The sequence below is a fragment of the Papio anubis genome, chromosome 10 (genome assembly GCF_008728515.1).
Source record: "Papio anubis isolate 15944 chromosome 10, Panubis1.0, whole genome shotgun sequence".
NCBI classification, from domain to species: domain Eukaryota; kingdom Metazoa; phylum Chordata; class Mammalia; order Primates; family Cercopithecidae; genus Papio; species Papio anubis.
The window spans coordinates 57,772,073-57,793,328 of NC_044985.1; the positions used below are offsets into that span (position 1 = coordinate 57,772,073).

Sequence of the window (21,256 nt, forward strand, 5' to 3'; positions counted from 1 at the left end):
GACTACACTCAGTTTAAAAGATAATTATCATTCATTTTTATCATGAATAACCACATCAGTGGAAACATCATGAAATACAAAAATAAAAATAATTCTTTACCTTGACTGCATTTTCAGAACCTTCCTCTTTAAAATCTTCGTATTTCATTACTTCAGCCATAATGAATCCCTTTTCAAAATCTGTGTGAATCTTTCCTGCAGCCTGAGGAGCCTTAGTCCCTTTCTTTGAAAAGAAAGACCAGAGAAAACTAATTGCATTTAAGATGATGGATTGTAAGCACAGAGTTTCTTTTCTCTGATCAGCAGTTGGGCTCAACCAGAACTTGGTTGAATATCTGTTAAGATGTCAGGTATACAATTAGTACATTTTCAACACTGGGTAGTATCTATGCAGCAGATTTAGCACAGATAGATCAGTAGATATTAAAGAAGCGTAGCTTTGTTTTTCCTAACAGTCATCCACTGTTTTATTGATTTAGAAGCAGTGGTCTGGTTTTGGTGTAGGTTTCATTTCGATTTTCTATTCTTCACAGTGGAAAAAAATAGATTTTTAAGTAACTTTCAAGCTGAATTATCAAAGGTTTTAAAAAGATAAAAAGCTCTCAAAATTTCAGCTCATCTAAAGAACATATAAAAATCAATATACAAAGGGGCATTTTAAAGGCATTTCCAGCAAATCATGTTGGAAATCTACATTCAGCAAATAATTGTGAAACTCTCAAAAAATTTCGATAATAAAATCTTTGAACATTTTGCATAATATTCACTGCCTCTAACCATCATGAAGGAAATTCAAGTTGATATAGGAAGAGAAATGTCTTATAATTACCCCATATGTTATATTACAAGGATATATATTCCACACACACATAACCATGGAAAGAAATTTGAGAAATAACGGTGACCTAAAGGCTGCTTAATAAAGCATGTTAAAGTGATAAGGAGTCTGACACTAGAAAGCACAGTTTTTACAATAAAAGATGTATTGGGTTAATATGGCTACTCACTGATGCTTACCTGACTAAATATCTTAGCACATTAAATCATGGATACTTACAATCAGTCTTAAGATAAACCAGCTTTTACGTTTTCAAGCCCAGAACATGCAATCTTTGCTACCTCCACATACTTAAGTTAGAAAGTTTTAAGGCTTTAAAATACATCTTTAAAATATATAGTAAAAATAAATCCTGGCAATTTGTTTACCAACTTGGATTTGCTTTGACATTATTTTTTAAATCTATATAAAAGGACCTTGGTTAGAAGTCAATCAAACATTTTTTTTACAAAGGGGAGAGGAGATAAAAGAAAAGTAAATCTCACATTCACACAAGGCATTTAACATTATGTTGAACTGCCTCCATGTTTCTATCCATATTAAATCAAAATACATGTAACAATAAATTACAGTAGTCACTGAAAACAGGAATCAAAGCACCACTAAAATTTATCGTGTAGCATATATTTAAAAAGCATAATAAAAGACTGAATAAGACACTATTTCTAAAAGTTCTGGTATTATTTTTATATTCTGTAACATACTATTTAGGATTACATATATTTCAAAATATTTTTCAATAGTAACTACTATGTTACAATATATTTAAATTTAAAAGCAAACCATTACAGTTCAGTTTCTATTGTCCTCTGGGAATAAATTAGTCATTCTCTCTGGTCGTATTCAGTATACATCAATTTTTAAAATACATATCACATTTTTAAAGAAGTAAGACTGAACATACAACACTAAAAATAAACATTACTTCTATGAATTCAAATTTAAAAAGGCATGAATTATTACACATCGAGTTTAGCTTTTTGAGCCCAACTGTGTATCTATGAAGAGCATAATGATGTCATATTGCTTTTATTGCTGAAAATGTAATCCGAGCAAAGCAAAGGAGGAAAGAACCACCCGCAACCCAAACAAACTTAGTGAATACAAAATGAAAAGCAACATCAATTTCACTGCAGACAAACCCAGTCACACAGATTAAGCAAGCACAATACTGGTGCGTCTTATCTCTGACCACAGGAGGAGGGTAGACAGATTCTACAGGATGAAGAAATTCAGACTATGTAATAGGCAGAATCAATTGTTACCTGCCTCAATCAATGCCGCTCCACTTTCACTGTTCAGCAGCTCACAAATAATTAAAGTTATCCTGGACAAAAACCTCATCTGTAATGACTAGCTAACCGCCACCATGACAAACTTCAAAGTCAGTGATATCAATCTGAATTCAATAGTGTGGAACTGGATATAGCTGATGAATAAGTATGAATCTTACCCTGATGGTCCATGCACGCACTTCATCTGGGCCTGCAGTGAAAAAGTATTCTAGTTGGAGTGCTGCAAACCCAGCCTTAATGATCTTTGGCAAAGCACTGAAATCAAATGAAACAAATTCACCCAACACATAAGTTGATTGTGCCAGAAATTGGTATAGAGCTAAAATTACTCATTTCAAGCAGAAAATGTTAAAGATATTAGTAAATGACCACTCATCTTACATAATACACTTGAAGAGGTCAGAAAGCAAGTAACTATTTTTAAAAACCTCTCTTCTAAAATTGATTTTAATTGTCTTAGCCTGAAGATATTATTTTGAATTGTCTACTATTTAAAAAAAGAAAAATTATGACAATTTTCATCCAAAATTAATTATTTCCAGGACCGGGGCCACAAAAGCAAAATTATTTGATTGAAATCTGATATTTAAACAATGTATTACTGTTACTCAGAAAAAATTACGGCAACTGATTCACCCTTTCCCCTCCCCCACTGAATATGACGAAAGAGTTTTGGCGATCATTCCTTCTCAAAAATATACATAACTAATACCTATGTTATAATTAAAACACTGTACGGAGATGACAGATGACAGTTAAAAACTTAATTTAAAATAAATCTTTTCACTCTGTCTCATGGTAAAGAAAGGAGAAGATTCCCTCTTTATAATGGTAATTACTCTGTCATTTATTATTCTATCAGCGCAAGCAATTAAATTACTGCAAGGAAATAGTTGATAATAAAGTGTAGGGAAAATGAATGCTAATTAACCTTTGTGTCATGTTCGCTTCCAGATACTTCTGTCTCTCCTCAGCACTCAATTCTTGCAACTTGAGTTCCAAGGCCCCACTAAAAGGAATGACCAAGGCACCTGGGTCATACTTGTCCACCCACTCTTTAATTTTTATCAACCTGTAGACAAAAAAGGGCACAACATTATCTTGTAGTGCATGCATGACTGTACCACATTCATTATTATCAAGTAGCACATACATATTCATAAGAATTGCACGGTTTTATGATGCCATCTTTTTGTGTATAGCTTTCCAAGGTCAAGGCATTAACAGGCAGCAACTGCTTCAGGTATACGCCATAATATTTTACTGTAACCTAGTTTTACTTTAGCACATTATCTATGGGAACTATTATACAAATATTTAAAAACTTTTTTTAGTTACACTAAAATTGTTCAGCATTAACACCTGTACCCTTGAATAAAGCTTCCATTTTATAATTTTTTGTTTTCCTTACTTTACAAAGTAAATTTTTAAAAAGAGGAGACATAAAGTTCTGTTTGTGTAGGAATCATACCTAAAAATACCAGCTAATTCTGAAGAGCCCTTCACAAATAAATAATTTGTTCCGCCCATATATCTGGTTTAGTTCCTTCATGGACTAACAGAACTCACAGTGGTCACTGGTTTTGAGGAAGATTTTTGCTAGCCAAAACAAGCACGTGCAGAAATACAGATTTACAAATATAGTTGATCACGTACGCAGCTCTTACGAACCTGACTTTTGTGAGAACAAGAATAATAGAACTGCAGAGGAAAGAAATTCCTTTAATCACAAAGGATTTGGAAAGCCAGATCAGTTAGGAAACTGATCCTAGTGGTTACCTGAAAAGACATTATTGAGTCATTTTTTTTTCCTTCCAAAGCATGGAGTATTTGGCAAAGTAGTAATTAGAACATAAATGAAATAAGTGTAGTGAATGTATTAATTAGGTTCAGAGTCTCACACTTTCCTAGCTTTTTATTACTGGGCAGGTTACTGAACGTTTTTAAGCCTCAGTTTCCTCACTTGTAAAAACAGAGATAATAATAGTACATATTATATTGTAAGGAACCTAGAAAAGCCTGCAAATAGTAAAAAATTAACAGTAGTTACTATTATTAATTTTCCTTCTCAGATAATCATAGCATATATTCCTATGAATTTGGAACTGAGTTTAGTGTAAGACTATATATTCCATTAAAATTTTTATAAAATTATGCTATAGTCTTACATAATTCTACTAGCCTGCTATATTTAGACAAAGGTTTTAATAGTTATTATGGCAAAATGCTGTGGCAGAAGTCCTTTAAGTAATTAATGTAAATGCCACTTTAGGGGAAAAGAAAAACAAGAAGTAAATCACAAATCCATCAATGGCAGGGGAGCAGAGTTCTTAGAAAAATTAAGACTATGGCCCATTGAGCGGGATTTAGGATGGGAAAAAGGAATGAAAAACAATCACACAAGAGTTTGTATATGTTTGTTATACAAAGGCAACTACTTATTTAATATGTTATTTGTGGTTTTGAATCTTCATAATAGTATTTTTTCTTTTGTTCATATCCTAAAAAATGGACCAAGCCCTACAATTTGTTTTGAAAAAAAGTACATTGCCTTTAAAATAAAATTCAAACTAGATGTTTTCTTATCCAAAATTATGAAGGACAGGTTAAAAAAAGGAGGGGGGATTGAAATTGGTGCTTCTGTCTCTGATAATATTATGGTATTCTAAGTTACTTCACAGACTTACACTATTTCAACAAAACTCTATATTCAAATGTTATCATCAATGGTTTAGTAACATACTTTTAGTATACAAGTTAAAATCAAATATGTAATTTTTAAAAAGCAGATCACATACCAAATAGATTCAATGAAAGTGAAATAAAACAAGCCCATGTAAAAGGATAATATAAAAATATCATACACAGTTTATTTCATAAATATGGACAACAGAACTAATAAAACTAGAACTGTTATGAAACAACAAGATAAGAAATAATTACTTTAGCTAACACATCAATTCAGAATAACAATAGTCCTACCCTGTCATTTTAGCAGCCTTTCCTGCAGAGTTCTCAGAGGGATTATTTGCATTCCTCAGGTGTTCTATTGTACAATTCAAATGAATAAAGACTTACAAATCATTCCTCTACCGCCAATGTGAGACTTTGATCTGGTGAATACACTATTGTACCTTAACTATAATTGGCAAAAAACCTGACAGTGTAGAGCATCACAAGCTTAATAACAAAGGAGAATATCTCAAAGTGTTGACAGATGATCTTCATAATGCAGAAGCAGAGCTGGTACATTTTAGCAGTAAATGAGCACTGAGGTCTAAAGGTCTCTAAAGTGACTGACATCAGACCTGCTATAGCCTCACTAAAAGAAAAAGGTACCGTAGCACTCTCCCGTAAAGTGAGTTAGGCTCTTTGCCTGCCAGCTTCACTTTTGTGACTTTCACTGTCATAGAAAACACAGGGAAGATGAAAAGTGAGTGAGGTTCTTTGGCTGTCTGCTTTACTTTTGTGACTTTTACTATCAAACAAAAGTGGGAAATGTCCCAAAGTAATTTTTAATTACATCTATAAAATAAACCTAGGGCAATTAACAATATTATTTGATTTCAAGATTATAGACTGAAATATATGTGGTATATCTATTAGGTCTGATGGTTACAAAAGTGTGATAATGAGGCCAAGATCACAAGTCTGAACCCCATGGGGACCAGTTACCTTTTGCAGAAAAATGTCTATTCTCTTGCTACAAACCATACCCCAAACTATAGCCAGTCATCTCAAAAATGTGTGCTATTGGCACATGAGGGATATAGAAAATTAAAGTTGAGCTCAGTACCACTACTAAAAAAAAATTCCAAGCCATTCTGTTGAAGTGCCTGAATAATAATCTCTATGTACAAATGTTAGCAAATGTCTAAAGCAAGTCATCCAATTGCTAGTGACCAAAATAATAATGATGATATTGTCAAAGAATATCAAATTATATGGCGGGTAGGAGGACAAGGAACAGTAAAGACAGTAGACTCCTAAAGAGTTAAACTGTAAAGCCTTACATAGACTTCATTTTGCAAATCTGACTGAGCAGATTACTGCAAAGGGATCCATCCTTCCCCATAAGCAGCAAAAGCCACATTTGATTTCCTCAAAGTCTTAGGAGTAACAAATGGAAAGTGGAAATGCCATTAGTTGTATTTTTCTCCCCAGTAGTGATTCCACAGCAAGGGGACAAAGAAGGGACAACTAGTTTTAAGACAAAAAGGATGATACTTTGAGATACACTGGCAGGCTGTAGTCTACAGCAGGAGTCCTCAACCCCTAGACCGTGGACTGGTACCAGTCGGTGGCCTCTTAGCAATCAGGCTGCACAGCAGGAGGTGAGTGGGGACCGAGCATTACCACTTGAGCCCCGCCTCCTGTCAGATCAGCAACAGCATTAGATTCTCATAGGAGCCCAAACCCTATTGTGAATTGCATATGCGAGGGATCTAGGTTGTGTGCTCCTTACGAGAATCTAATGCCTGATGATCTGAGGTGGAACAGTTTCATCCCATAACCACTCCCCATCACCCACCCATGGAAAAATTGTCTTCCATGAAACCAGTCCCTGGTGCCAACAAGGTCGGGGACCACTGGTCTATAGATTCTTTGGCAGAATGAGACCATTAGTATTAAGTTAATATCAAATTTCCAGAAGATCATGTCTCAAATTTACTTTTAGCCTTGTAATCTGACTTTCTTGGCCAGTCTTAAAATTCCAGATCCCAAACTTTGATTTTCCCAGGGTTAGTTTACATTGTTTATATTTCTTTCCCCAGATATGAATTTTATTACTAAACATTCTATTTGTTTCTTCCAAATCCACTTGCTTTAACTGGGTAATATTTTACACTTGTTTAATAAGTTCTTTGTCCCTTTCAACATTAATTTGCAAGTTCTTTTCAGACTGCTTTGACTTACAGTTTCTTGAGTGTAACTCCCCTCTCAAATCCCCCTTTCCCCATTTGTCATCTGCTAACGATCTTTCAGGACAGTTGGTTCCTGCCTATGTGCTATATTTGTGTATGTGTGGTCATTTTGGCAGCTGCAGTTATGTTCCAAGGGAGTCTGGTGGTCCCCAGGATTGAGATATATCTGTGGGGTAGTCTTGTGGTTACTTCTTCTAGGGAGAGATCTATGGAGGGTCCTGGGATCCAGGGAAGTTTTATTCATGTTTTTAGGCTTAGTGTTTCTGCACTAGGTTATGGGTAATGCTTCTTACAGTGCAGTCTCAGTTTCTAATTTCCTGAGAATAACAGTTTCCTCCCTTGTTTGGAAGCAGTGAGGGGTATTTTTCTAGTATCTGGTAATGGAAATGACAGCTTCTTCTGGGCTTTATGAGTGGGCCTCACTCCAGTTATCTATAGCCCGGAAACTGTTCCTTGACTCTTATTCCTATGTGGACACGAAAGCCTCTAAACCACATACAGTAGCCCCCATTTTTCCAGTGGGGATATGTTTCAAGATCTTCAGTGGATACCTAAACCCTCAGTACCAAACCCTATATATATTATGTTTTTTCCTGAAGCTGAAAACTCTCCAGCTTTTCACTTAAAGGAAGCACTTTATGGCTTCTCTTTGGCATATCCAAATTGCCAGCATCATACACTTAATAATGCCTTTGGGGCCATTATTAAGTAAATTAAGGGATACTTGAACACGAGCACCATGATACCTTGACAGTCTGGATAACCAAGATGGCTACTAAGTGACTAACAGGGCAGGTCGCACCCACAGTGTGGATATGCTAGACAAAGGTACAATTCACATTCGGGGATGGTGGTTCAGGATTTCATCAAACTACTCAGAACGGTGTGTAATTTAACACTTAGATATTGTTTATTTTTGCCCACTTAGTATTTTCAGACTGGTTGACAGTGGGAACTAAAATGACAGAAAGCAAAACTGCAGATAAGGGGGAGCTGCTATATTAGCTCAGTTTTCTCTGAAGGCCATGCACTGTCAACTTCATTCTTTACTGTTACTGAGTTTCCTTATTTTTAGCACCTAGAGAGTCCTTTTCTTGCTTTCAAGTCCTATTGTATATTCTTTTTTCTTTCTTTCTTTTTTTTTTTTTTTGAGATGGAGTCTTGCTCTGTCGCCAGGCTGGTGTACAGTGGTGTGATCTTGGCTCACTGCAACCTCTGCCTCCCAGGTTCTAGTGATTCTCCTGTCCTAGCCCCCCAAGTAGCTGGGATTACAGGCGCCCACCACCACGCCCAGACAATTTTTGTGTTTTTAGTAGAGATGGGATTTCACCATGTTGGTCAAGATGGTCTCGATCTCTTGACCTCAGGTGATCCACCCGCCTCGGCCTCCCAAAGTGCTGGAATTGCAGGCGTGAGCAGTGCTGGGATTGCAGGTGTGAGCCACCGTGCTCGGCCCCTATTGTATATTCTAAAATTACCACACCATCATCAATACCAGTTTTTGCTGGTTATTGTATCTGGTGTTTCTACATATTAGGAACAAGAAGGAAGGAAGCTTCCTGTATTGGCCCAGTTCACCATCTTAACAGGAGGCACTTCATACTACAGTTAAATGTCCATTCTATAATGTTCTAATACAATAGCTTTCAAACTTTTTTTGACCACACCCCCCTAGTAAAAAATAGATTTTACACTTTGACTCAAACATATGGTATACAGACATATTATTTTCACATGCATTATAAAGGGAACAGAGAAATCCCAATAGTGCTATTTGATATTTTGCATAAAATCCAAAACCAAATTCTTGCAACTTAAAACACAACCCTGAAATAGTTTTCTCTAGCATACGTTAATAAGAAACTTATCGTATTATTTTCCCCACCTCAGGCCTTTCTAACTTTTCAACTACGTCTAGCCACTCAAATTCTGATGACAATTTCTGAAAATCCTTTAAAGATGGGTCAATCCAACAACAAAATCAAGTTATATTACCATTTATGGCATCTTTGTTGATATATATTAGGATGTTCTCAAATCTGATTTTTTTATATCAAAGTATACTTAAAATATTTTTTAAATGTACATATGGTATTATTAGACCTTTACAAATACCTTATATAATTACTTGTTTGAACTTACATCTTCACTTTAAAAATAAATCAACAGTGATATCTTGCTTTGCTAATTGAATATAACTGGTGGCAAGAACCACATCTCAATATACACAAAATGATACAACTTACACAAAAGAGGCTCCAGGGCTGGTTAATTAAGTAATTTAGTATCATTCAGTCATTAAGGACTTGGCTTTTACTAAGCTAGCTCCCCTCATATTGTCTGTGGGATGGATGTACCATTAATCCAGGGGATTCTGTTAAACACTGACATCATTTCTACTTTTTTCCCTTGAAGGTTTATACTCATTTCTATTACAACTGCTCAGTGTCCCAAAGCATGATTTCAAGATATCAGAGTCCTCTTTACCACTTTCCAAATATGATTATTATAAATTAATGTCAGTTTACAGTATTAACCTGTAAACCTGTTATAGCAGGTTTATAACCCGCACTGAAATCAATACCACAAACAATATACAAACTAAAATATGTCATAAATAATATTTTTTCAAAGTCAAAATTCCAAAATTCTAAACTCTTCAAAATTCTTTGAATAAAATTATTAAAATTCAATACATCTTTACTTTTATTTCTGCTTATAAACATTTTCTGAATGGAGGTTATTAAGGAAGTCTGTGATGAAAACAAGAAGGAGAAAGAAGAAATATTAAGAAAGTAAATTCTAGTTTAACTGACTAATGTTTGAAAGCCTAATCCCTCTTCTCAAAGAGAGCTAAGGCCGGGCTTGGTCGCTCATGCCTGTAATCCCAGCACTTTGAGAGGCTGAGGCAGGAGGACTGCTTGAGCCCAGGAGTTCAAGGCTACAGTGAGCTATAAGAGCACAATCATACTCCAGCCTGGATGACAGAGTGTCAATAACAAATAATAAATAATTTATTATTTCCAAAAATAAATAAATAAATAAACAAATAAATAAATAAAGCTCCATCTTCCATACATGTAAGAGACTTCAAGTTTCAATGTTCTTGTCTGACCTTATGGAGTTGTACAGAATAACATAATTGCAACTTTGATTGTATCATTTGAGTGTGTGATAGAAATGCAGGAATCTCAGCTGGTCATGGTGGTTCCCACATGTAGTACTAGCTACTTAGAAGGCTGAGGCAGCAGGATCCCTTGAGCCCAGGAGTTGGAGGCTACAGTGAGCTATGATCCTGCTTGGCCAAATGAGTGAGATCCCATAAAAAAGAAAAGAAAAAAGAATAAAAAGAAATGCAGAATCTTGAACCCCACCTCAGATCAGAATCTGCACTTTAACAAGCTCCCTGGGTGATTCATATGCATGTTAAACCTTCAGAAGCACTGAACTAAAGGACTTTGAAAATAAACACACACGAACTGAAAGCACGAAAATAGCTGAGATAACTATGCAGACCAACTGATAAACTAGAGGCGGATAATGACTACCTATACTGCTGATAGCAGAGAACAGTGAGAATGATAGGAAAATTCCTGCTTCTATTTCCTAGGTTCAAAACCAGAAAAGGAAATGTCACCAGAATTTCAGGAAGTATAAGGAAAATGTTTGCTCTGAAGCCTCTGCAATGTCAAAGAAGTCTCAGATTCACATTATTATGGTCAACAGTGTCTTACTTTGTAAGACATAATTATTGGCTGGGTGCAGTGGCTCATGCCTGTAATCCCAGGACTTTGGGAGGCCGAGGTGAGGGGATTACTTGAGCTCTTGAGTTTGAGACCAGCCTGGGCAACATGGTGAAATGACATTCCTACAAAAAATACAAAAATTATCCAGGCGTGGTGGCCCATGCCTGTAGTCCCAGCTACTCAGAAGGCTGAGGTGGGAGGATCGCTTCATCCCAGGAGGAGAAGGTTGCAGTGAGTTGAGATCATGCTACTGCACTCCAGCCTTTGTGACAGGGCGAGACCCTGTCTCAAAAAAAAAAAAAAAAAAAAAAAAAAAAGACATAATTATGCATTTCTTATCCTAATAAGCCTCAATACCTGGAAAAACATCTGTAGTAAGTTAGCTTTGGAGTCTAGATTGAGAATATAAGAAGTGATTCCAGGACAGAGGACTGTGAAATCTAAATTTACATCAAGTGAAAGATATATTACCACAAATTGTTCCCTATGAGAACCTCACAGAACTACTGGCTAAAAAACCCCACTCATTTTAGTCACTATAATAAGGCAGCACGTGTCTGTGTATGTGTAAGAAAATAAATTCTAAAGAAATGGCCATTTCTTTTGCAGCATAAAAAAATTGGATTTCAGACTTTCTGTTCTGAGGATTAACACGCTTTCTGATTCTAGCGATAAATGGAAGACTACCCCAAAATTGAAATGACGAGTGTTACAACAAGCAGGCAACCTGCAAAGCAAATTTGAATGTTTAGCAAAAAGGCTCCACTTAAAAAAAGTTCTTTGCAATGAATAAACAGGTGGAAAGAAAATATTAGGGTAAATTCTAATTAGTTTGAGTTAATCATAGTTCCCCATTCTCCAGCTGGCAAACGGTTTGAGGGGGCATGTGAACGAGTTCTAATCAAAAGAGCCAATGGAGTTTGTGGGAAGATCTGCTAAGGGACTTCAGGAAAAAGCTCCAAAAGGCTCCTCTGCCTCTTAAAGAGAGAAAAGAAGAGCCTCTCTGGCGGAGACCATTTTGGATTGGCACTCTGTGTCCATTTTGTGACCGTAAGAAGGGAAGTGGGGAAAGATGGGAAAACCCTTGTTCTTGAAATCATAGGAACATTTAATTAACCAACCGAGGAGACAAACTACCTTGGGTCTTAGGTACTGGGATTATAATATTTGTAGCTGAAGGAATCCCGATACTGATAATGATGACATCTTAGGGTTATCGTCATGTAGGTATATGACTGTAGCTCCTCTTAACTGGTCTAACTCTAATTTGTTCTTTAAGATAAGAATCTCCTCTAGAGCCTTCCCTGAGCTCCCATGTGGGCCACAGCTATCACCACATTCCACTGTATACTATAATATTGCATATAGTTTTCTGTTTATATCTTCATACTATAGAAAAACATTTCCTGAGGTCAGGGACTGTGGCTTTACTCCCCATTATATCCACAGAAACCTCCTAGCACAATGCCTGGCACATAGTGGATGCTCAAATATTTTCTAAATAGATAATAAGGGGGAAAGAGTTTCAGCTAATACCTAGCTGAGTGACTCCAGGTGGTTACTTAACATCTCTTAGCTTTAATATACTCATCTGCAAACTGATCTAGACAAGTAGTTTTCAACCTCTTCCGAGTTCTGTAAAAGGATTTCCCAACGTGGAAGGAAGAGAAAGGGTAGGAAGAACAAGGGAAGAAGGGACAGTGAGGTTTTGGATTTTCCACTCTTGCATTTCAACCAGAAATGCTACATTTTTATATGACGGGCTTCTGCATAAGATTTTATCTGAAGATTTTATCTGTCATCATCTGTTTTATCTGTTGTTTTTAACGACTCTAAAGTTCACTGGTTAAATTATCTCTTTCAGATGGAAAATTCTGTAACTTTATGGCATATGCCAGAAATTAAACAAGTACAAGTGCTGAAATCTTCAGGTACTTCATTCAGATTTCTGCTTAAATTTTACTTTTCAACATCTTTTTAAAAATAATGGCCGGGTGCGGTGGCTCGTGCCTGTAATCCCAGCACTTTGGGAGGCCGAGGTGGGCGGATCACCTGAGGTCAGGAGTTTGAGACCAGCCTGGTTAACATGGTGAAACACTGTCTCTACTATGAGCCGGGCATGGTGGCAGGGGCCTGTAGTCCCAGCTGCTCAGAGGCTGAGGCAGGAGAATCGCTTGAACCTGGGAGGTGGAGGTTGCAGTGAGCCAAGATCATGCCACTGCGCTCCAGACTGGGAGACAGTGAGACTCCGTCTCCAAAAAAAAAAAAAAAGGCCTCTTCCTTCCCATTTTCTGTCAATCTCTATTCCCTTACATTGACTTATTTTTATTCAGGGCACTTATTACATTATGTACTTAATGTTAACCGTCTTCCACCTGGCATTAGTGGACCCACCTGACCAGTTATTGAGCCAAGGAACTTTTTGAATATTTTCTACACTGCAGTGTATCTCCAGCACCTAGAATAGTGCTTGGCATAAGCAGATGCTCAATAAATGTTGGGTGGATCAGTGAATATGAATGAATGAATTTGAAACTTAATCTACAAAAGACTAAGTAAAAGAACATTTAGGGCCAGGTGTCTGGTGGTGGCTCACGCCTGTAATCACAGCACTTTGGGAGGCCAACGCAGGCAGATCATTTGAGGCCAGAAGTTTGAGACCAGCGTGGGCAACATAGTGAAACCCCGTCTCTATACAAAAAATACAAAAATTAGGTGTGGTGGCATGCGCCTGTAGTCCCAGCTACTTGGGAAGCTGAGGTGGGAGGATCACCTGAGCCCAGGAGTTCAAGGTTGTGGTGAGCTGTGATCACAGCACTGCACTCCAGCCTGGGTGACAGAGTTAGACTCTGTCTCAAAAAGAACATTCAGAAGCACGTATTATTCTTACATACCTTATCTACTTATCTTCTGCCAGGGTCAACCTTTAGAAATTAATATGCTTGTTTAGTTTAGAAATTAGCATGCTTGTTTTTTAGCTGGAACTGTGAAGTGAAAATCGCAACAGGACCTGTGGGAGTCATATCTGATTGCTATAAGGCTATATATAAAAAAATCAGAGTACAGTGGGGTTATTTTCATTGCAAGTTCTATCTGTGGCTTGGCCGACTACAATTCAAGTCTGAGCCATCAGGCTGCTAACCATCTCAAGGTTCTCTGTGAATGCACAAAACAAGCAGCACCTCAACCTTTTAGATCATTCCCGAATTTCAGGCTTCTGACTCTGCTTCAAGGTTACTAAGACTTGTGTTCAGACTAAGTGGCCTCCAGCAGGTTACATTTTTGAAACTTTAAAGCAGTGTTTCTCAAAATACAGTTTGTGAACAACCTATAAATCCAGGCTTTACAAAAAAAGCTAAATTGGCTGGCTGCAATGGCTCATGCCTGTAATCCCAGCACTTTGGGAATTTGGTGGGAAGATGGCTTGCGCACAGGAATTTGAGAATAGCCTGAACAACATAGTGAGACCCCATCTCTACAAATAAAAAATAAAATAAAATAAAATAATAAAAAAATTAGCCAGGCACGATGGTGCGCACCTATAGCACAGTCACCCAGGAGGTTGAGGTGGGAGGATCACTTGAGCCCAGGAGAGGCTGCAGTGACCCATGATTGCACCACTGCACTGCACTACAGCCTGGGTGACAGAAGAAGACCTCTTCTCAAAAAAACCAAAACAAAACAAAAAAAACCCCACCCACCAACCAACCAAACACCACCACCACTACCAAAAAACAACTAAATTTATGATCTCTAGAAGCAAGGAATATGCATTTAACTCTTACAACACTTTGTACTCGGACGTCTGAAAGTCACTATTTTTTAAATCTGTATCTATTCTTTGTAATTTTATATTCTGGTTGTAAACATCACACATAGAAACATTCTGTAATTATAGTTGTCATGAGATACGAAGCCAATATTTGTATCTAAAGACTATGAAACTCAGTTAGCTGCAAAAAAATTTCCCAACCCTATATTATGTTCCTATATACAAGATAAAATTACATCTGGCCATAAGGCTCCAGGATAAACTATCTCTCTTTTCCATTTTTGTTCAAAGAGGACAACAACAATAGGCTGATATAGTTTATAATCAAAATGTAAGTTTACAGGGAGAGCCACAAATCTTGATTTAACTACCACTACATATCATTTTCTTAGAATGTGATCAGAGATGGAACTTGCATATCCAAACTGTTTATGAGGATGGAGAAAATCAAAAGACTCCCTCTGATATATTGGGAGAGATGAGGAGAGGATGCTGAGAATAGAGAGGGCCTGCATCACAGCATGTGTGGCCCAGTGGTATACAAGGAAGAAACACTACCATAAAGAAGACAAAAACGTCAGTAGAGTCTGAGACTGGCTGAAACTGATGAAGGGTCTATAAATGACACAAACTAAACTGAGACAGAAATATATTTAACAAAAGAAGTCTAACACTTTTACATGGAAAACTTTAAAGCATCACTGAAAGAGATTGGAGAGCTAAGTAAACGGAAAGATATCCATGCGAGTAAACTGAAAGGCTTAATATTAACATGGCAATATTCCTCAAACAGATCTACAGATTCAATGCAATTCTTATCAAAATCCCGGCTTTTTTCCCCCAGAAATTGAGAAGTCAATCCTAAAATTCATATGAAAATGCAAGAGCCAAAACAATCCTGAAAAAGAACAAAGTTGCAGGGTTTACCCTTCCCTCTTTTAAAACTTACTACATAACTATAGTACTTAAGACTCGGCAACACTGGCACGAGGCTAGATGTAAAGATCCGTGGAAGAGAATTTGGAGTCCAGAAGTAGATCCATACACTTATGGTCAACTGATTTTTAAAAAAATTGTGGTAAAGAACAAACAACGTAACATTTACTATTTTAACACTTGTAAATTTACTAAGTATACAGTTCAACAGTGTTAACTGTATTTACATTGTTGTGCAAGGGCTCTCCAGAACTTTTTCATCTTGCATATCTAAAACTCTATAGCCATTGAGTAACACCTTCCTGTTCCCCTGGCAACCACTATTCTACTTCTGTTTTTATGAGTTTGACTACTTTAGAAACTGCACATAACTGGAATCATATAGTATCTGTCTTTTTGTGACTGGCTTATTTTAGTTACCATAACGTCCTCAAGGTTCATCCATGTTTTAGCATGTGACAGGATTTCCTCAATTTTAAGGCTGAAAAATATTCTACTGTTTGTATGTCTATACTACATTTTCTTTATCCATTCACTTATTGATGGATATTTGGGTGGCTTCTATTTCTAGCTGTTGTAAATAATGCTGTACTGAACATGGGTGTGCAAATATCTCTTCAAGACCCTGCTTTCAATTCTTTAGGATATTTACCCAGAAGTGGGTTTGCTGGATCACACAGTAATTCTATGTTTAGCTTTTTGAGGACCCATCAAACTGTTTTCCGTAGTGGCTACATCACGTTTTACATTCCTACTAGTACTGCACTGCACAAGGGTTCTAATTTCCCCACATCTTTACCAGCACTTGTTATTTCCTGTTTTTTTATTTTGTTTTGTTTTTGACAGTGGCTTCCTAATGGGTGTGGGATGATGTCTCATTGTGGTTTTGATTTGCATTTCTCTCATGATTACTGATGTGCATCTTTTCATGCTTGTTGGCCACTTGTATATCTTCTTTGGAGAAATGTCTACTCAAGTCCTCCGCTCATGTTTTTAATTGGATGGGTTGTTTGTTGTAAAGTTTATTTATGGTTAATTGATTTTTGACAAGGTATCAAAACAATTCAACGGGTAAAGAAGAATCAACAAATGGTGCTTAGACAACTGGATATCCACATACAAAAATTTAAATGGACCGAAGATCTAAATGTAAGAGTTAAAAGGTAAAAAGTTTATGTAACAAAAGATACTATCAAGAAAATGAAAAGACAGGCCACAGAATGGGATAAAATATTTGGAAATCATACATATGACAGAGGTCCAGTATCCAGAATATATAAAGAATTCTTATAGCTCAACAATAAAACGACAGAAATTAAGTTTAAAAATAGTCAAATAATTTGAATAGACAGGTCTCCCTAGAGAATATATAATAACAATATTATATAGCAATAATATACCAATAAACATAATAAAAAGATGTTCCTCATTAGTCATTACAAGAATGTAAATCAAAACCACAAGGAGATGCCACTTCACATCTACTAGGATGACTATAATTAAGGAGACAGACAATAAGTAGTATATCCATACAACAGAATATTATTCAGCAATAAAAAGAAATGAGAAGCTGATACACACTACAACATGGGTGAACACTGAAAACACTATGCTAGACACAAAAGGTCACATATTGTATGATTCAATTTATGTGAAATAGCCTCAACAGGCAAATCCAAAGAGACTGAAAGTAGGTTAGTGGTTACCAGGGATTAGGTTGGAGAGGCAATGGGAAATGCCTGTTAATGGGCATGGGTTTCTTTTTTGGGGTGATGAAAATGTTCTGGAATTAGTGATAGCAACACAACAATGTAGATATACTAAAAACCACTGAATTGTGTGCTTGAAAAGAGAGAATTTTGTGTATGTGAATTATATCTAAAAAATAAAACCCCAAAACTAAACTGAGAACTAATCTAAAGATTAAAAAACAGAAATGCTAATATTCCCCACATTATGATTATATAATGTCTGACCTTCCGTTGGAAATAGTATGGGCCAATAGAAAAAGCAGAGATTTTGGAGTAAGGTGAGTATCAATTCAAATTACAGCTCAATTACATACTAGCTATAAGATTCTGGGGAAGCCATTTAAGCCACCCCAGCCTCAGTTTAATCACATGTAACAAAAATAATACCTACCCTCACCGGTGGATGTTAGGATTAAAATCCCTCGAATGTAGGAGGCCTGCACACAGTGGCCCCCAATTTTAACTGTCTGCTGTCAGTGAGTGGGTCATTCTCAATAGTTACCATAGAGTTAAAAATACTGTTATATTGCCTGTGAGTAAAAAATGGGAGCTCTTTTTAAAATTCAGGTCTTGGCTGGGTGCGGTAGCTCACGCCTGTAATCCCAGCACTTTGGGAGGCTAAGGTGGGCGGATTATGAGGTCAGGAGTTCAAGACCAGCCTGGCCAACATGGCGAAACCCCGTCTCTACTAAAAATACAAAAATTAGCTGGGCGTGGTGGCGAGTGCCTGTAATCCCAGCTACTTGGGAGGCTGAGGCAGGAGAATTGGTTGAAACCGGAAAGTGGAGGTTTGAGCGAAACTCCAGCCTGGGCGAAAGAGCAAAACTCCGTCCCAAAATAAATAAAATTAATTAAAAAAAATAAAAATCAGGTATTTATTTCTGAGAATTCTTGACTAACTGAATATTTATAGATAGGGAGGTAACTGGAAGGGAAAGAATTCAAGCACAATGACTGGAAAAATACATTTAAGCAACTATGTGTATTAATAAGCATTATGCTAGATCTTGAGGGTGCAACTTTGAAAAAGGAGTGTAGGGGATGGAAAAGGAAAGCAATATATTTAACAGTCTTTTCAGTTACATACATAAAACTTTTTTTTAGGTTAAATTCAGTTGGAATAAGAAAAACAGAAAGGAAAGGTTTTTGTTCGTAACAGAGCTGGGAATCTGTGGGGCCAGTAAGAAAGTAAGAAACTCCTGGCTGGGTGCAGTGGCTCATGCTTGCAATCCCAGCACTTTGGCAGGCCGAGGTGGGTGGATCACTTGGGGCCAGGAGTCTGAGACCAGCCTGTAATCCCAGCTACTTGGGAGGCTGAGGCATGAGAACCTGGGTGGTGGAGATTGCAGAGAGCCGAGATCACGCCATTGCACTCCAGCCTGGGCGACAAAGTGAGACTCTGTCTCAAAAAAAAAAAAAAAAAAGGAAAAAAGAAAAGAAAGGAAGACATTTGCAGGCAAAAGATAATTGTGGATGTGTATGACAGAACCCACTTGTACAGACATCCTTTCCCAAGTGGATCCTTCTTTCTGAAGTTGTTCTTAATTCATCCTCTGGAGGGTACTTCCTTATTCTAATAAAAGAGTCCATTCCATGATCCCATTTATCCAAATCGTCTCACTATTTATCATGTGGGGTATATGTAGTTTCATAAAGGAGTAGACACTGAGGGATACAAAGCCAAGGCAAATAGTCATTGTAAAAAAGGGAAAGTCACTGTTTCTGGATCTTTAGAGAAAAGGAATTTGAGCACGGGAGAAACAAGAAGCACTAAAAAAGGAGTGGTGGCTCTTATTCAAGCTTTAATAGTTACAAAGTTTCAATAGTTTAGTTACAAATAGGCAGGTGAAACAATTCCTACTGACATATACTTTCAGTGGAACCATGTTAGATGAGAAATAAAACATTTTGGAAAAAACATTTACTCTATATACTTTTCCCTACCAGCGGTATGCATGCAACCTGTGGCAAAACTTTCAGCTGCTTCTGAAAGACTTATTCTCTCTTAAGGAAATGTTTATTTTAACATAATTTGGTGTTTACAGTCTTATACAAAGTGCCAACTGGCTTAATGGAATATTCTGACATGAGAAAAGGAAGGATTGGGAAATGTGTGAGTAGAATCATATCCACCAAAACTTGAAGTTGACTTCATAGCTTATAGTTTTACAAAAAGAATTTTACAAAAAGAATTTTTGTAAATAAAATACAAAAGTTAATTTATTTTCATTAAAGAAATTCTATAAATAAAGGACTCCCACAAGCAACCTGTTTGCAAAGGAGGTAGTATGGAATATGGTTATAGAACACTGGGCTAGACAGGGGGGATACTGGCCATGCCATGGAACTTTCTAAAGTCTCAGTTTTCTCATCTATAAATGGAGGTAATAATAGTAGCTACTTCAGAGGGTTATGACGAAGATTAAATGAGGACATACACGTAAAATGCTTAGCATGGTGTCTGATGCAAGGTAAGTGCTCAACATGTACTGGCTATTATTATTATTTATAAAGTGAAGAATGGCTTCCGCAAAGTTCAGATCACATTTTCCTAAACAGAATTGTGTTGTATTTACCTGTGATGTGGCTACTAATCAGTTTTACCTGAGAAGGCAGGTCTAAGCACTAATCACTTCAAAGGCATTTTTTTCTCTTTTCTTCCTTAAATTTTTCTGTCCGTTGTATAGACAAATGGCAAGTTTTGCTATTCATTAAAAGTCACTGCTGAGTGATAAGACTGCAGTTTCTAAGAAGGGCAAAAAAAAAAAAAAAAAAAAAAAAAAACTATGTAGGGTTGCAAATATTACACAGAAATAGATTTGAGGTAAACCAGTAGGAAGCATATTTGACTTTGTTATATTTTCTTTCTTTTTTTTTTTTTTTTTGAGACGGAGTCTTGCTCTGTCTCCAGGCTGGAGTGCAGTGGTGCGATCTCGGCTCACTGCAACCTCCGCCTCCTGGGTTCAAGCGATTCTCCTCCCTTAGCCTCCCGAGTAGCTGGGATACAGGTGCGCACCAACACACCCAGCTAATTTTTGTATTTTTAGTAGAGAGGGGGATTTCACCATGTTGGCCAGGATGATCTCGATCTCTTGACCTTATGATCCATCCGCCTAGGCCTCCTAAAGTGCTGGGGTTACAGGCGTAAGTCACTGGGCCCGGCCGACTTTGTTCTATTTTCTAAATCAATACCACTCTAAGTAGCCAGCGAAGGAACCATTTGTTACTTGGCCCTGTGTATGAAAAGCTGTTTCATATACTCCATTCTCGCCATATTAGGAAAGACAAAAACTGATGAAACATTTATTCCTTTGCTGCTACCCTCACTGCAAAGTTCTTTCCATCACCCAGACACATTGCCTTTATGTTTACCTGCTGTTTACATATAAATTAATTCACTTGAAAATAAATTGCCAAAAATAATTTTATTAATGACATATAATAATTAAATATTCCTGAGTGGTTTCTCATACTTTAAGATTTCTGCTCTTAGTATCAAAATAATAATCATAAATGAGAAATCAAATGCTATGTAATTGACTTAAGTCCATTTTAAATTTTGTTCCCAGTGGAGACACGGAATAGGTTTCCATCTTCTAATAATTAGTCTAACAGTTATTAAATGCACCTTATCTTTCCATTGTAATCACAGAAATAAAATGAAAACAATATATCACTATTTGTCTATCAAATTGGTAAAGATTAAAACAATAATAACAACCCAGTGTTGGCTGAGGTTAAGACAAATGTATTTTCTTGAATGGCTGCATGAGTGTTTAATGTATTTTATCTTTTTAAAAAGTAAATAACCCCCAGCACTTTGGGAGGCTAAGGCGGGCGGATCACGAGGTCAAGAGATCAAGATCAGCCTGGCTAACATGGTGAAACCCCGTTTCTACTAAAAATACAAAACATTAGTCGGGTGTAGTGGCGGGTGCCTGTAGTCCCAGCTACTTGGGAGGCCGAGGCAGGAGAATGGCGTGAACCTGGGAG

The 21,256-nt window shown here is 36.9% G+C and overlaps 1 protein-coding gene across 1 annotated transcript in view; it reads right to left on the minus strand.

The window, feature by feature from the left end:
• OLA1 (Obg like ATPase 1) overlaps nucleotides 1–21,256 on the minus strand; it is a 170,365-nt gene that overhangs the window by 3,746 nt on the left and 145,363 nt on the right. The window contains exons 8-10 of the mRNA XM_003907627.3: nucleotides 3,065–3,205; nucleotides 2,292–2,388; nucleotides 101–223 (exon numbers count right to left, since the gene is read on the minus strand). Coding sequence (XP_003907676.1) covers nucleotides 101–223; nucleotides 2,292–2,388; nucleotides 3,065–3,205 — 361 coding nt within the window. The remainder of the gene's footprint in view (nucleotides 1–100; nucleotides 224–2,291; nucleotides 2,389–3,064; nucleotides 3,206–21,256) is intronic.